Source organism: Podarcis melisellensis (assembly GCF_964234715.1).
Source record: "Podarcis melisellensis genome assembly, chromosome: 2".
In the NCBI taxonomy this organism is placed as follows: domain Eukaryota; kingdom Metazoa; phylum Chordata; class Lepidosauria; order Squamata; family Lacertidae; genus Podarcis; species Podarcis melisellensis.
In genome coordinates this window covers 90,075,418-90,091,411 of record NC_138529.1, presented here as the reverse complement: position 1 = coordinate 90,091,411, position 15,994 = coordinate 90,075,418, and the positions used below count along the sequence as shown (strand labels likewise).

Sequence of the window (15,994 nt, the reverse complement as noted above, 5' to 3'; positions counted from 1 at the left end):
AAGACTTTTTGATTTAATCCATCATTTCATTATATTAACTAGCTGGTTCTTTTCTGTTTACCCTCAATCAGGTTATGGACTGCTGCTTCCGCAATTTCACTTTTGTTAAAATTGTGTACATTGTAGCTGTGTATGTTTTGAAAGTTTGTAGCTTGCACCAGTCTGGTGCTTTAGTGGTGGCTTATAAATTTAGGAAATAAATAAATAAGCGATCAAAAAAACATCGTAAAGTGCTTTGTACACTGATAGAGCTGTAGAAATCATTAATCTTCAGACAGAGATAGCATGCATGTTGGTGCATATGAAAACTTGATTACTTTACATTTTCTCTGTTTTTTAAGTTTAATGGGACAATAATGCTATTCTTTTGCCAGCTTGTCAACGCGGGAGAAGATGTCCTTGTTTTCTACAATGACAGGGCCTCTTTTCAGACACTAGTGCAGATGATGAGATCAGAACGGGACAGGATGGATGAAAACAGTGCTCTAATGTATCATATCCATTTAGTTGAGCTGTTGGCTGTTTGCACTGAGGGCAAAAATGTCTACACAGAAATCAAGTGCAATTCTCTCCTCCCTTTGGATGACATTGTTAGGGTGGTGACCCATGAGGACTGCATACCTGAGGTGAGGTTCTGTCCATTGTCCTTTCTTCCCCTTCCTCTCTCATTCAGAGGTCTCATCCAAATAACTCTCTGGTCACTTTTATCTGTCACTCAAATTTAAGGACCTACTGCTCCCTGACAAGTTTTCTAAGAGGGGCTTATGTAAGTCGGCAGAAGGATTCCAAGTTAGCTTTTAAGTATAGAACTTTATAATAAATTCAAAACCTACCTATAAAACAATCGTTTTGCCACATTAACCTCACTGTGGTTGTCAGTATCCCTATAATACTGGGGGGGGGGGGCTACAGAAGCAGGGTGAAATCCTGTTCACTGCAGATTATTCTTGTTATCAGGAGAACAATTAACTTTATTATTAGAGATAATTTGATGACAAGTCATTACTAAGGTTTTCTCATCGCCTGTGTTTTCCTGTCTGCAGGTTAAAATTGCCTATATAAATTTCCTAAATCATTGCTATGTAGACACAGAAGTTGAAATGAAAGAGATTTATACAAGCAATCACATGTGGAAGCTCTTTGAGAATTTCCTCGTTGACATCTGTAGGGTAAGTGTTTTCTATATTTGGAAATATTAAAAAAGCTGAGTGACACAAAGCACCCATAACTGACTGCTAATCACATCACATCATATAGTTAACACTCATGAAAGTAATATCCATTGCCTTAGTTTCATACATTTTCATTCATCCATGGCTATAGGATTCAATGATAATGATGATGCATGGCCAAAGCTAATTATATGTACAGAGCACATCTGTGCATGCCTTGAAGGCTCTTCACACAGTCAATGTTCCTAGCACTTTAGTCCTTCTCACTCTTGGGTTGCTTCTAGCTGTAACAAAATAAAGTATTGAAATTAGGTGGGGGAAAATTTTCTGTTCTCTTGACTCGTTGTCTCTTCGTTAGAATTTGTGGGAACTTCTTCCTTAGTTCATGTTGCTACAGTGTTGTACAAATGCTGCATACAACAAAATGTTGCAGAGTTTATTCTCCCTCCTAAAATGAGCGTTTCTGTTTGGATCTTCAGCTGGCCACTCCCTTTAAGTAGAGAGCATTCTATTCTCTCCCACCCTCACAATCCAATTTCACTTTCTATTCCATGACCACAGAACACGCTCTGTCCTCAACGGGCTGTTTTCTTTTGCTGCCTCAGGTTCCCCCTCTTCTTTTTGCAAACCTTGAAGTTCCCTTGAGAATTGAGATATCTCACATTTGTCAGTGGCACATTTTTTACTATAGTCCTAGTATCACTTGTTACTATCAGGAATGATGTATCACTTAAGTTTATGTCTAGTACAGTCTGTGGTATTTCAGAAAGTGCATATCGCAGTGATATTAGCTTGCATTTGTCGGGGAATTATCATTATTGTATAGGGTTTTGTTTTTGTTTTTATTCTGTTTTGTTTGAATGTGAATTGTTTTCCAGACTTGCAACAACACCAGTGACAGGAAGCATGCAGATTCTGTATTAGAGAAGTATGTGACTGAAATTGTGATGAGTATAGTTACCACTTTCTTCAGTTCCCCATTCTCAGATCAAAGCACAACTCTGCAGGTAAGAAACCAAGAAGAATCATTTACACCCACACCCACACCCACACAAACATATTTTGTTCTACTATTTACTATTTGCTCCACCTGTGAAGCGGAACAGCATTTGTGCATCAGACTAGAACACTAACATGAGTTTGAAAACGGTGGTGTCTTCTGATAGTGTTTCTCTGTGGTTAACTTTACGGCAGTGAACCTTACAAAAGCAGTGAGTCCGTTGCTTCGGTCTTTTCTCATTTCCCTAAAAGTGTGGGGGTGCGGGAGCTTCCTGCTCGTCTCTAGTACTCATTTAGTAATGCTGGAGTATGGGAAAGTCCCTGGAAAACAGGAACAATTTGATACATTTCCCCTCCATGCAGACTGTGTGCATGTTTCCTGCGATTGCCCCAGTCCCCATGACTGAGACATGTACTGCTGCCTATCAAGTTGAGCATTCTGTTTCCTATAGTGGGCAACCATATGCTTGTGGGAAACCGACAACCAGCCCAGGGAGACATTAGCCTTCTCATACTGCTGTTCCCAGCAACTGGTATTCAGAGGCATGCTGAGGTAGAATATTAGCCATAGTTACTAGTAACCATTGATAACCCTCCGTGAACTTGTCTCATCCACTTTTGAAGTTGGATGGCTGTCACCACATCCTTTAGCAGAAAATTCTGCCTGTTCCAAATCTCCCACTATTCACCTTGGAATCTCCAGGTGGTTAAGTGGTCTATAAATAGGAAAAATGTAATTTAGCTTCATTGGATGAGCCCAGTTCTAGTACAGTGGTACCTTGGGTTACAGATGCTTCAGGTTACAGACTCCACTAACGCAGAAATAGTACCTCAGGTTAATAACTTTGCTTCAGGATGAGAACAGAAATCGCACGGCGGCAGCGGGAGGCCCCATTAGCTAAAGTGGTACCTCAGGTTAAGAACAGTTCCTGGTTAAGAAAAGACCTCCAGAACGAATTAAGTTCTTAACCCGAGGTACCACTGTATTAATGAAAGAGGGGGTAGGGAGGACTTCTCTCTATCCATTTTCTCAACACCTTGCTCCTGGTAAACTGAGAAGCTCTATACATTGTAATATTTGGTGTGAATTTCTCTAGGCCCTTAATCACTTTGATTGCCCTTTTCTACACCTGTCCCAGCATTATAAAAAAAGATTAGGCCCAACATAAAGTGAACATTCATGGAACGTTTATGTTGACCCGTGCCTCTTAGTCCTGAACAATGTCCTCTTAGGGTGAGGTGGTGCATATTGATGCAGAAAAAATCAATATCATATTTTATGTAACAAAAAACGAGTCAAATATATTTTTTGCTTTATGCATGGCATAACTAATCAATATTATAATAGCAATCAAAAGAACCATTGTAGTTAGAAGATTTTACTTGAGTAAAAAAATGGGTTTTGTATCATTCTGCCCCACCTACGGGGCACTTTGATACATTGGATGGGGCACTTTGATACAAAGCGTAAATTTTATGAGAATGGTAACTATTTACAAAAATTTAATGAAAAAACAGTTTTTATTGTGAGAGGTCATAATCAGCCTTACAATTTGTTACTTAAAATCTAAATAACGTATCAAAACCAACAGTGTTTCACATATATCATAGACTTTGTGGTTTTCTTAACAAAACATCAAAACTTGTATTAATCTTTCCTCAAATACTTCTCCATTTAAAAAAACAACTTTGAAAAAACTTTAAAAAGTATAAGAACTCACATTAGATCATAAAAAATAGTAATTTAAACAAAATTCTTATAAGAAATAAGATAATTACTTAATGTTTAGCTTCTATTGCACATTATATCCACTGAAGTCAATAGAAAAAGTACAAAGAGATGATGTTTGAGATGTGCCCTTTGAGAAATTCAGTTTTGGCAACTGCAAAACAACATCCTTGAAATCAGCGCTTGCCTTATCTTCTACAATGGGGAAGACAAACATACAAGATCTTGGTTTTTCCCTGAGATACGACATTTGAAAATCGGTCATATTATATTTAGAAATGACTTTGGCTTCGTAGTAAACAACAGTTTTCTTTCTTTTCAAATTTAATGAGTAGGAAATCTCCAACATTTATATTTTCAGGATTGGGAACATCAAAATTTATATCCTCATCTTTTGGAAAACAGAATAACTAGTTTAGAGATTTCATGCAAACTTGTATATTGGGGCACTATTGTACACTAGCGTGGCACTTTTATACATATCAATGTGTCCTGTGTCTTAGTGTATTAAAGTACCCCAAAGGACATTTTCAAAAAACTAACGCTTATTAATAAAACGACTGAACTTATTTAAAAATCACGTGTAATCCTGATTACTGAGTGGAATAACTCAGTATTTGGTATTTTTAAATCTTAACTAAATGACATAAAACAGCGTTGGAACACTTTTACATTTCACGTACTTTTCTAGTTGGCTGCACTAAAAACACACCTACTCTCATCAAACGCCAACAGCTAACTGGCGGGCAGCGTGTTGTATTCGCACATGTATAGACACATTTTAATGATGTCACGATACGAATGACATTTCTCAAAATTGAAATGTTGCTGGTGTATCAATGTGCCCCATGCCTCACCCTACATATAATCCCTCAACACTAATGCGCAGGGGGTGGCAGAAAGCCTCATTCTTCCCCTGTCTTCCTTTGTACCATTTCTTGCACGACTGACTTTTTCTTCCTTCCAGAGAGCTGTGTGGCAGCCTTGACAGCTGCTCATCGGCTCCTGTCACAATAGCAGCGAATGGCTGAATTCAGTGACACTTTAATAGTAGAGGAAACTTTCCGAGTATCTGTCATTAGTCCTCTAAATAGTTTTTCATATGGTGCCTTGTGGGTGGTTTACTATTCTCTAAACCCACCCCCCACCAAATGCTTCAGTTCTCACATTTTGCAGTGGCTATTGGAAACTCATTCAAAAACATGGCTAGGTTTCTGTTTGGATTTCATTGCATTCTGGGGATTTGAGCAATACTGGCAGATTAGCAATTGGGATGCATCTGCTGGGTATATGCTGATATGCAGCTGCCATAGACACTGTTGTGGATCACTTTGTGCATTGGATGTAGAACCATTTCTATCTAAACCAGAGAGAATTGTGAGAGATATTGCATTTGGAGAGGTTAAATTGAATCAATTTGTCCATGCAACTGTTTTGGGATTGTGCCTGTCAATGGATCCCATAGAAATAGAGGGACTTTTCCCACAGTTACGCCAGGAAAATTGTTACTGTCCCCATGTCAGTGCCGTAGCGTGGGTTGTCAGCACCCGGGGCAAGGCAAGTAATTTGCACCCCCTAACCCGTGGATTTGCGCCCCCTAACCCTAACCCCCAGATGTTGCACCCGGTGCGGCCGGCCCCCCATGCACCCCACACACTACGCCACTGCCCCATGTTGAAATAGAGAGGAAGATGTGATGGTTTGAAAGTCTGTCCACAAGTGCTTGAGCTTAACCTGAAATAACATGGATGGCTGTATTTAAATTTACTTCTCTCTAATGTAACTGACAGTTTTAGTTCCTGTGGGTAATGACTGCTTTTATTTCCTGCCCGTGCTCTTTCAAAATACGTTTCCCCCTTCTTTTCTCTAATGCTTTTTACATACTCTCTCCATATAACAGCAATCAGTCTTTGCCAAACTAAAAGAGGTACTTTTTGGAAGATCCTGATCTGCTTTAGTTTCTGTGTTAGTGTCACTAACTTCCATTAGCTAGTTGAGATGCTTAAGATGTAGATAATAGGTATAATAGATATTACTATTTATTAATTGGTTTTTTTCCTACTATTGGTAGGCTTGTCTACACATCCCTGGAAAATCTTCCTTTTGGGGTTGTTAGTCCTTGCTAAAATACAGAGCTTGAACAAAATTACTACTCCTGCTCTACAACACAGTAATTATATTACTGGTTTAGGAAATGTCAGTCATGGGTGAGATTTGGCACAGCAGAGTTCTGATAATCTCGGGGTATCCAGCCTATCCATAGTGGAAAAATATTACAATATATTCCTGTATCTCTTTGTTCCACACCAGTTGGTTATGTTGCTTTCAACCCTGAAGCTAGGAATGTAGATTTTAGAGACATTTAAAATATATAACATATTTTTCTGTGTATAAGACTATATTTTTTCCTGAATTTTTGAAGTTTAAAGTAAGGGGCCATCTTATACACGGATAGTGCATAGTGCATTTTCTTAATTTTGGAAAAATATGGTAAGTTGTGTTCCAGAACGATCAAAATAAAAATAATTAAGGAACACTTTTAATTGTGCAATAGAGCTTTAAATTTTTCTTCATCCTTCCTTAAGTTTTAATAACATTATAGAGCCACCTGCTGGTCAGTTGTAAATTTAATTACTTTTTTTCTCCGTAAATTCTTAAAGAAAAATGTTTTTTCTATCTTTTCCTTTATCAAATTAGCATGTGCTGAGCATATCCTAGTTAAACTTGATCATCAAAATCAATCTTTTTACTGTTTTACAATGCATATGTAGCTCAGAAGCTCAATTTGGTTTTGCTTTCAAAGTGTCTTTGGACTCCTGAACAAACCCACTAGTTTGCTTAGCATCCTGACAGACCCCTTAGTTCTCCAAATATAAGAAGAAGCTTTTGGAACTGTTCCCCTGCCTCATGCTTGTGTGTGTGCTTGTTTCAGACTCGCCAGCCTGTATTTGTGCAGCTCTTGCAAGGTGTGTTCAGAGTGTATCACTGCAACTGGCTCATGCCTAGCCAAAAAGCATCAGTGGAAAGCTGTATCAGAGTACTTTCAGATGTAGGTAAGAAAACTGTGTGCATGCATTTAAACATAATCTATGCAACATCTGTTACTTTATATTACATAAGTGCTTATCAGAACATCTGTTGAGTGGCAGCAGAAGCGCTCCAAGGTCCATCTTCTCCCCTTCCCTCCACTATTTTTATAGTGGTTCAAGTGATACCTTTTATTGAGACAATTTGTACTGATATGCCTAGGAGCCTTTTAAGATTTACAGGCCAAGTTCTGGGCAAATTTTACTGCCCTTAGCAATAATAGCAAGTCCAATAAAATACATAATTTGAACTGTTGTTGGTTACAAAGACAGAGATCAGGCACACAACACACATGAGATATTCAATTTCTAGTTGATTTTTGAGATGTGGCTGGCTTTAGTCCCAAGGCATGTGGGACAATAAGCAGATCTGGAGTACCATCACTTAATAAAGTGGTCCTGAAGTTGCCTGGCAAGCTCTTGTCAGTTTGAAAGAACAAACAGACTTTCTTACTAAACAGATAAATGAGGGATGAAATAACCATGCCCTACTTCGAATACTCTCTATATTTAGATGACACTATTTTGCCATTCTAAACCTTCTACAAATTTTTATGCATACAAGCCATGACTTTTTATTAGGCTGTTTTTGTTTTAACCTTATCACTCAGCTATCCAGGCTGACTTGTCTCTCTTGGTTACTGGTGGATGTTCTTCGTAGACCAAAACAGCCCTTCCATGTAATTGCTGCTGTATGCAAAATATACATATGTTCTGGGTACATACAAAATATTTTTCTTTGCCCTTGCTAATACCTGGCTTCTCATGTGCTGATTGATGTATATCAATGATGTATATATTGGTGTAATTGATTGGATTTGTCATCAGATTCTAATAATGTCTATTTCTATTGATTATTATTAATTTTTTTTTTAAAAAAAAATGACAGCTGAATTCACATACTTGCTCAGGAATTCATTGGCTTAAATCAGCTTCATGCTGGTGTGTAAACTTTGTTGAGTAAATAACTATTTGCTGGTTCCTGAAACTGGTTTGAGGCCACATCCATAATTGGTAAAAGCTGAATTTCATTTTGTGCTATGGATGCATAACCTGACCTGACGCAGAAAGATTAGGTCAGGGGTCAGCAAACTTTTTCAGCAGGGGGCTGGTCCACTGTCTCCCAGACCTTGTGGGGGGCCGGACTATATTTTGAAAAAAATATATATGAACGAATTACTATGCCCCACAAAATGAGATGCGTTTTAAATAAAAGCACACATTCTATTCATGTAAAAACATCAGAGAGGCCCCACAGATAACCCAGAGATGCGTTTTAAATAAACGGATACATTCTACTCATGTAAAAGCATGCTGATTTCTGGGCCAGATTTAGAAGGCGATTGGATCTGGCCCCCAGGCCTTAGTTTGCCTACCCATGGCTTAGGTTCTGAAATCCAGAATTGAGAAGATGTGGAAGGAGACCTCCTCTGCTCTTCCTACAATTTTGCAAAAGCGTATATATCTGGCTGCTGTTTGCATTTTTGTTTTTGGCAAAAATATTAACAACATTCTCAAACTTGCTACATATGTGGTACTTGGGGTGCTTTTCCATCAGTGCAGATATGTGCTGTTCATTCTGCATACTGAAAACTGCTTCACATCCTTAGCCTATGGTTGTTCCTGCCGCAAGGTACTGCCAAGGGGCCATGCTTTTCTGTATAACTGAACTGTGTTTAATATACAGTTGTGCATATATTCTTTTTAACTTTAATGTGACTTGTGTAGAAGAATGAGATGGCTATAAAGCATTTTTAAGAAATTAAATCTAAGTAGAATAAAGGAACTTTAATGGCTAGAACAGTTCATTACCATGGTAATGCACAAATATGCTTGTGGACATTTACGTGCATAATATGGTTTTAACACACTGTTCTGTTTCAGTTGATGTGTGTACTAATTGTATGGGTCTGACAAACATAGAATAGAGCAGAGCTATTACTTCCCATGATCTGGGCTCTGTGTGTCCATTAAAATAGCCTGAAATTCTAGATGCATCACACCACTGGCTCGCGTTCAACTTGCGATCAAGACACCTAGACCTGGTCTCTCACCAGTCCTTGCACCCTTTGCTATTATTTTGTACTTAAGATGCAGGAGTTTTCATTATTTCTGCTAAATTCCAATTCCATTTCCAGCTGTTAAGATCATTTTGAATCATGATTCTGTCATCTTTGATGTTGGCTTCCCTTCCCAGCTTTGGGTCATAGGGAAATTTGATAAGCCACCCCCTATATACATCCTTGTCCAAGTCATTAAAATGTTGAACAGAAAGTTCAGGGTACTGTAGTGGAGAGAACAGGTCAGAAAATCCAATTACACATGCAGCCTTTCATCTGCACAATTTTTCATCCAGCCCATGCAACTATTTCATAGTGTGCTACAACAATGTGTGTGTGTGTGTGTGTGTGATTACACGGAGTGAAAAACAACATTTGTTTGTTCTACTCACAACAATTCTCCACCTCCCTCCCCTCAGGTGAACAAAATTCCTTGTTGGAACTTGCCATAATACATCTAGATTTTGTATGATCAATATGAATAAGCACCTTATGAGAAGAGAAATGTTCTGAAATGCACATTCTGTGACATACTGTTGGATCATGGAGACACTTTCTTTTGTCTGTTTCAGCAAAGAGCAGAGCAATTGCCATCCCGGTTGACCTGGACAGCCAAGTAAACAACCTCTTCCTGAAATCTCATAACATAGTACAAAAAACAGCAATGAACTGGAGGATGACAGCAAGGAATGCCGCTCGGAGAGATTCGGTGATGACTGCTTCTAGGGATTACCGCAACATCATTGAGAGATTGCAGGTGTGTACATAGCACAGTGGGACAGAAAAAAATTCAAAATTTCAAAAAATGTTCTATTGGGGTCTGGACTGGCAGTGACTGCCCAGGAATGAGCCCTTGGGGTTCTGGTAGATAGCTTCATGAATCTGCAAGAAGGTGAAATTCATCGTTAGGGGTCATTGGGAAATGGACTGAAAATAAAACATAAAACTTTTAATTGAAACATATACAGTGGACACTCGGGTTGCGAATGTGATCTGTGCGGGATGCATGTTCGCATCCCACAGCATTCGCAACCCGCATCTGCACATGCACAAATTTTGATTTGGTGCTTCTGCGCATGCGCAAAGCGTGATTTAGCGCTTCTGCACATGCAAAACCGCCAAAACCCATTTCGGTACTTCCAGGTTTCGGTGGTCCGCAACCCAAAAAACGTAGCCTGAAGTGGCTTTAACCCGAGGTACGACTGTACTGAGACCACACTTTGCATAATGTGTACAGTTTTGTTGCATCACCTCCAACAGGTTATTCTAGTGCTAGAAAAGTTTCAGAAAGGGGCAACCAAACCACTTGGTACTTCTTAGTTAGGAGAAAAGACACGTTAGAGGGGATGTGATATAGAGGTGGAAGATGGTGTGGAGAAAATGGCTAGATCTCTCTCATAATACTAGAACTCAGATTCATCCAGTGAACCTGAATGTACTTCTTCACACAACACTATAGATTTCACTCCATAGAATCAAAGAATTGTAGAATTGGATGAGATGCTGAGAGTCATCTAGTCCAACCCCGAGCAATGTAGGAATCTCACCTAAAGCATCCATGACATAATAATAATAATAATAATAATAATAATAATAATAATAATATTATTATTTATATCCTACCCATCTGGCGGCTCCCAACAAAATATTAAAATACAATAGTCCGTCAAACATTAAAAGCTTTCCTAAACAGGGCTGCCTTCAGCTGTCTTCTAAAAGATAGCCATCCAACTTCTGCTTAAAATCCTCCCATTAATTTAAAGACGATTAGACAAATTCATAAGACTAGAGGATAACGCTGGTAATTGCTACTGGTCACAATGGCTATGCTCAGTTCTCCCCTGTTGGAGGCAGTACGCTTCTATGTATCTGTTGCTGGGAATCAAAAGCAGGAAGAGTGCTGTTGCATTCAGGTCCTGCTTGTGGACATCCCATAGACAAAGTTGGCCACTGTGAGAACAGGACACTTGACGTGATGAGCCATTGGCCTGATCCAGCCAGTAGTCTTCTCATATTTTTTAAAGGTTTAGGTTGTATTTACACGAATACGGGAAATAGTATAAATTGCTTGTGCAAGAGATATTCAACACAGCATGTCTTGCTTCTGTTAAGCCACACATACTTTCATTAACAGGGATGTGTCTTGCACAATGAGCATTGTATTCAATGTAATTCAGAACTGCACAGATAACACATTTAGAAAGCTGTGTGAAGTCCCTCCTCCCATACCACAGTCTAGAAGACACAGACCATTAAATTGGTGGAAATTGTAGCAGTGGGAATGAGGAATATTCAGCGTACCAATCAGCCACGCCTTCTTCCAGATAATCCATTACATTCCCCCACCCCAACAGACACTCTGAGTTTCATGGCCAATGAGCATGTTCATTCATGACCTCTGAAAAGTTCATTTTTTATTTCTTTTTCTAAATCTTTTTAAATATATGTACTTCCTAAAACATTTGGGTTTTCCCCCAAGCCTGCTTATAGCTTCCTCTTCTGCATAGATGGTACCATTTGGGCTAAAAAAGGATTGTCACTCAAAACTATGAGTTTCCTATTAGTATATAGGAAAAATAATTCCTTGAAACAAATGCTTTTGCTAGATTAAAGCTCTGCAAGCTTGCAATATGCTGAAAAGACCTAGCATTCCCAATGACACGTTCTTCTGCTAGTAAGCATCAGACTTACTCTCCCACACTTTAAAAACATTTTTAAAAATATTTTTTGAAATTATTACAAATCAAACCAAATTACTTTAAAGCGATTTCTTAAAATCAGGTTTCCGCTCCTGTTGCAGACATATGCCCATAATACTCCCTGTTGCTGCTTCATTTCTTATTTTGTCTCCAGTTGACATCCTTCACTTGCCATTAAACGGTTCTTCTAGCTGACCAATTTTCACCTTACAAACAGCAGCTCTGTTACATCTTATAAATATATAATCCATTTCATGTGTGTAATCCTTCATATACATTTTGTTCCAGACTTGGTGTGTTGAGAGAGTTCAGTTCTTTCTTTCGTTCTTGTTCAATTTTTTGCAGTGTTTATCTGGATGGTACAAGGTCACATGCCATTTCTTTCCACTGTTCTCAAACTAACCTATGAACCACAGCCATAAATAACTCACAGGGTGCACCCCAGGCTTCCGCCATTAAGTTCCCCTCTGGAGTTGTTTCTCGGCACACAGTTAACAGCAAGGTCTTTTCTCAAATTCAGCCTCTCTTCCACATCCATTCGGCTGTAGGACATTCTATTTTCCCCCCTACTGCAGTCCTCTGACAACACCCCCTTCCAGAAGTGGTCATAGTTAAAGTCCATTCAGCCTCGATTGAGGGAGGAGGGCATAGCAAAACCTCATTAAATTCCATATTGAGCATAAATTAAAAGGCTCCCCCCTCTTTTTCAAAGTGTCAAACAGAGTAACAAAGCAAGGACTACACACGTCTCTTTCATTGTGCAGTGGAGGACAAGAAAAAGAAGGACCATTTGGAAACCATAAAGCGCAAAGCACCTTCCTTTCCCAGCTGTTGCAAGGATTCTCAAGCTTCAGAAAAACAGTCAAATACCTTCAGAGAGCCAAGCCCAGTCCTTTTGGCAGCTGATTGATTGCAGTCCATTAGCATATGTCGCTTCATGAGCGCCTCTTGATTAATGCCAATTGTCCAGATTAAGGAGGAACTACAATGCCACCTTGATTCTCAAACTTAATCTGTTCTGGAAGTCCGTTCCAAAACCATTTTCCCATGGAAAGTAATGCAGAATGGATTAATCTGTTCCAGGCTTTTAAAAACAACCCCTTAAATAGCAGTTTAACATGAATTTTACTATCTAATGAGACCACTGATCCATAAAACGAAAGCAATAAACAATGTACTGCAGTCACACAATCAATCAGTAGCTGAACTGGGTTCCACACAGTCACAAAAACGAAACAAAAAAAGAGCCGCAAAAACAAAAACGCAAAATAAATAGCAAAAACAGACAGACCTCGGCGTAACACTCAAAACAGTAGTGTGGCACTCAAAATGAAAGCGTAACACTCAAAATGGAGCATGTTTGGCTTCCAAAAAACATTCGCAAACTGGAACATTTACTTCCGGGTTTGCAGTGTTTGGATTCCAAATTGTTTGAGTACCAAGGCATTTGAGAACTAAGGTACCACTGTATTCACAAATCATGCCAGTAATGGAGGCTCATCCAGGGCAGGGACACACTCCTAGGTCGCTCCTGTTCTGCCTTTCAAGTTGGCAGACACAGGATTACACGGCACTGCAGGATACAGTGAACTCCCCAGACCCCACAGAGAAGCATCGGAGGATTTATATCACATTTTCTCCCTTTCCCCTATCTGAACTTCTTCACAGACCACGGAGGGCTGCAAACATCCACCACTGACTCATGGGCGTAGCCAGAAACCCCTTTAAAAAACATTTTAGTCCCTGCAAATTTCCCAATGTTAATTTTAAACTGTTATATATCTGCACTTCAGGATATAGTATCTGCTCTGGAAGATCGCTTGCGCCCGCTTGTCCAGGCTGAGTTGTCTGTATTGGTGGACGTCCTTCATAGACCAGAGCTGCTCTTCCCAGAGAATACAGATGCAAGAAGGAAATGCGAAAGTGGAGGTTTCATCTGCAAGTGAGTGGTGGAGTTGTGTTTACTTAATTCTCTTCCAGTAAATCCTGGTCCTTTTTCCTTTTAGGATGTTGCACCGTATTCTAATCTCAGCTTGTTATCATTTATCTTTGGTGAGATATTTGCAGATTTGCACATGGATCAGGCTGTCAGTAAAAGGTTCTGGATACAGGCAACATCTTTATGGTTGAGGAAAACTATACTATACTGCAGGTTCTGTAACAGGAACACTGATCAATGGGGCCCCCCAAAACATGAAGTGCAGCTTCAACAACCTGGATGCAGAGTTATAGTTCACCATATTTCCTGCCATGTGGGCGGTATCAGGACCAGTAGGACAGTTCCATTTTCTCAAGTTCCCAGGATTTCAATGACAAAACTAGACGTGTGACTGCCCTCAAAAACAGCCTTCCCTCCATAATGACTTGTAAGAAAAAAAATGTGTAACGTCATATTAGCGCAGTTCACACATAACTCTTTAAGTGTTAACCATAGCTTGGCATGAACAAACAAATATGAAGGCTTCCAGAGATATGATCCTGGCTGATTTGCTCCTCCCTGGTCGTTCTACTCCTGTGGTGCACTGAGCTAAGCTGCAGTTTGCCATAGTGTGTCATCTGAACCCAGGCTCGTGGTTTAGCGCTCTCAAAACAAACCATGAGCTGTAACTATGTTTCTTTATCCCTGTGGTTTGCTGTTCGTGGTTTGTCTGTGGTAGCTACACCACAAGTCCAGGATCAAGCAATCCTACAGCTTAGTGCAACACAGCAGTAGAATGATTAGGGATGAGCAAGGTGACTATGATATTCTCCTTGGGAACCAACACGTTTGCTTGTTCATGCTAAGCCATGATGAATGAGATCATTGTCATGTTTGGGGTTTTCTCATTCTCAGAGTGTGGGGATGCCATGTCATTTCTATTTGCTAAACTTTATGTGGGATTCGGTGGGGCTGCTGTTTTTGGTAGAAGCCATGCATCTCTTGTAACAGTTCAGCCCTAAGTGCCCAGAAGTTTGCCTTTCTTTAGGTTGTAGTTGTGTTCCTTTATTCAGTCCTTCAGGACAATTCACAATGAAAGAGTCTGATAACTTTTAGACCAGAAATACTTTTAGAGCATGAAAATAGGTAAGTGACCCAATACTTTCCAAAAACAGCACCCCCGAATCACATGGTTCATTTGCACACTTATAGTTTCCTTATTGCATATTTAAAGCAGCCTTTATTTTATCATTAATCCTTATAGTCCTTACATATAGAAGAATTGTGAGTCAAAATTATCTTGTTGTGTGACATCTATCACCAGTAACACGGCAAATATAAACAACAGATGAATATGGCATATGCTAGCTAATTTCTTCTCCCTCTTGACCCTTGATTTTAAATAGCCACGAATGCCTTCCTAACCAATTAGAAATTCTAGTACTGAAACAAACTGTGATCAATTGGTTGTTTTCAGGTTAATAAAACATACTAAACAGCTGCTGGAGGAAAATGAGGAGAAACTTTGTATTAAAGTTTTACAGACACTCAGGGAAATGATGACCAAAGATAGAGGCTATGGAGAGAAGGTACTTTAATTTACCGTATATTATCTTGTCTTTTATTCTGTCTTTCTATTTGCAGTATAGTAAAAGAAACATCAGTACTGGGTCCTTATCTTTGTCTACTTTCTGCATTGTAAAAACATCTGAAACATTGTTGTGCACAATTGAATTGCTGCTGTTATTATTATCCCAGGTATTTTTAACATAGGCTGGGAATACCAAAGTACCTCAAACATACCTTTTTCTTTGCTGTTGAGGATAACCGATCATAGAATGGCTTACTTGGCTTTTTATCACATCATGAATACAGAATCAAGGGGAAGGTATTCTTTTTCCCCCCCAGGGGTTCCCTTCCTACTCACTGTGTAAACAAATACTGAAAATGTTGAAATCAGTGAAAATACTTGTAGGGCTGCTAGCCTAGGATAACCAATTGTTTAAATCAGAGGTGACTATCCTGCAGCCTTTCAGATGCAGTTGGACTTCAACTCCCACCAAGCCCAGCCAGCCAGCGGTCAAGGGTGATGGGAACTGTAGTCCAGCAAAACCCGGTGGGCCGAAGGACAGCCACCCCAATGTAAACCCTAAACGATTGTTCTACTATACTTCACATGGTCTCCCAGGATCCTTAGTGTAAAATAAAAATAAACATGCATATGATCTATGAAGTCCACTTGTATGAGGATAAACTATATGTTACATCTGAATCTTAAGGTTATGTAAGTTTTGAGGTGCCAGTGAAGTTCAGTCAGTTAAGAATCAGATA

The 15,994-nt window shown here is 39.3% G+C and overlaps 1 protein-coding gene across 8 annotated transcripts in view; it reads left to right on the top strand.

The window, feature by feature from the left end:
• The window catches only part of ITPR1 (inositol 1,4,5-trisphosphate receptor type 1), a 199,093-nt gene that overhangs the window by 103,831 nt on the left and 79,268 nt on the right, over nt 1-15,994 (top strand). For all 8 annotated transcript variants that reach the window (XM_081901286.1, XM_081901281.1, XM_081901283.1 and 5 more), the window contains 7 exons: nt 375-626; nt 1,044-1,169; nt 2,051-2,179; nt 6,833-6,953; nt 9,619-9,803; nt 13,539-13,687; nt 15,141-15,252. In XM_081901286.1, the coding sequence (XP_081757412.1) occupies nt 375-626; nt 1,044-1,169; nt 2,051-2,179; nt 6,833-6,953; nt 9,619-9,803; nt 13,539-13,687; nt 15,141-15,252 (1,074 nt within the window). The remainder of the gene's footprint in view (nt 1-374; nt 627-1,043; nt 1,170-2,050; nt 2,180-6,832; nt 6,954-9,618; nt 9,804-13,538; nt 13,688-15,140; nt 15,253-15,994) is intronic.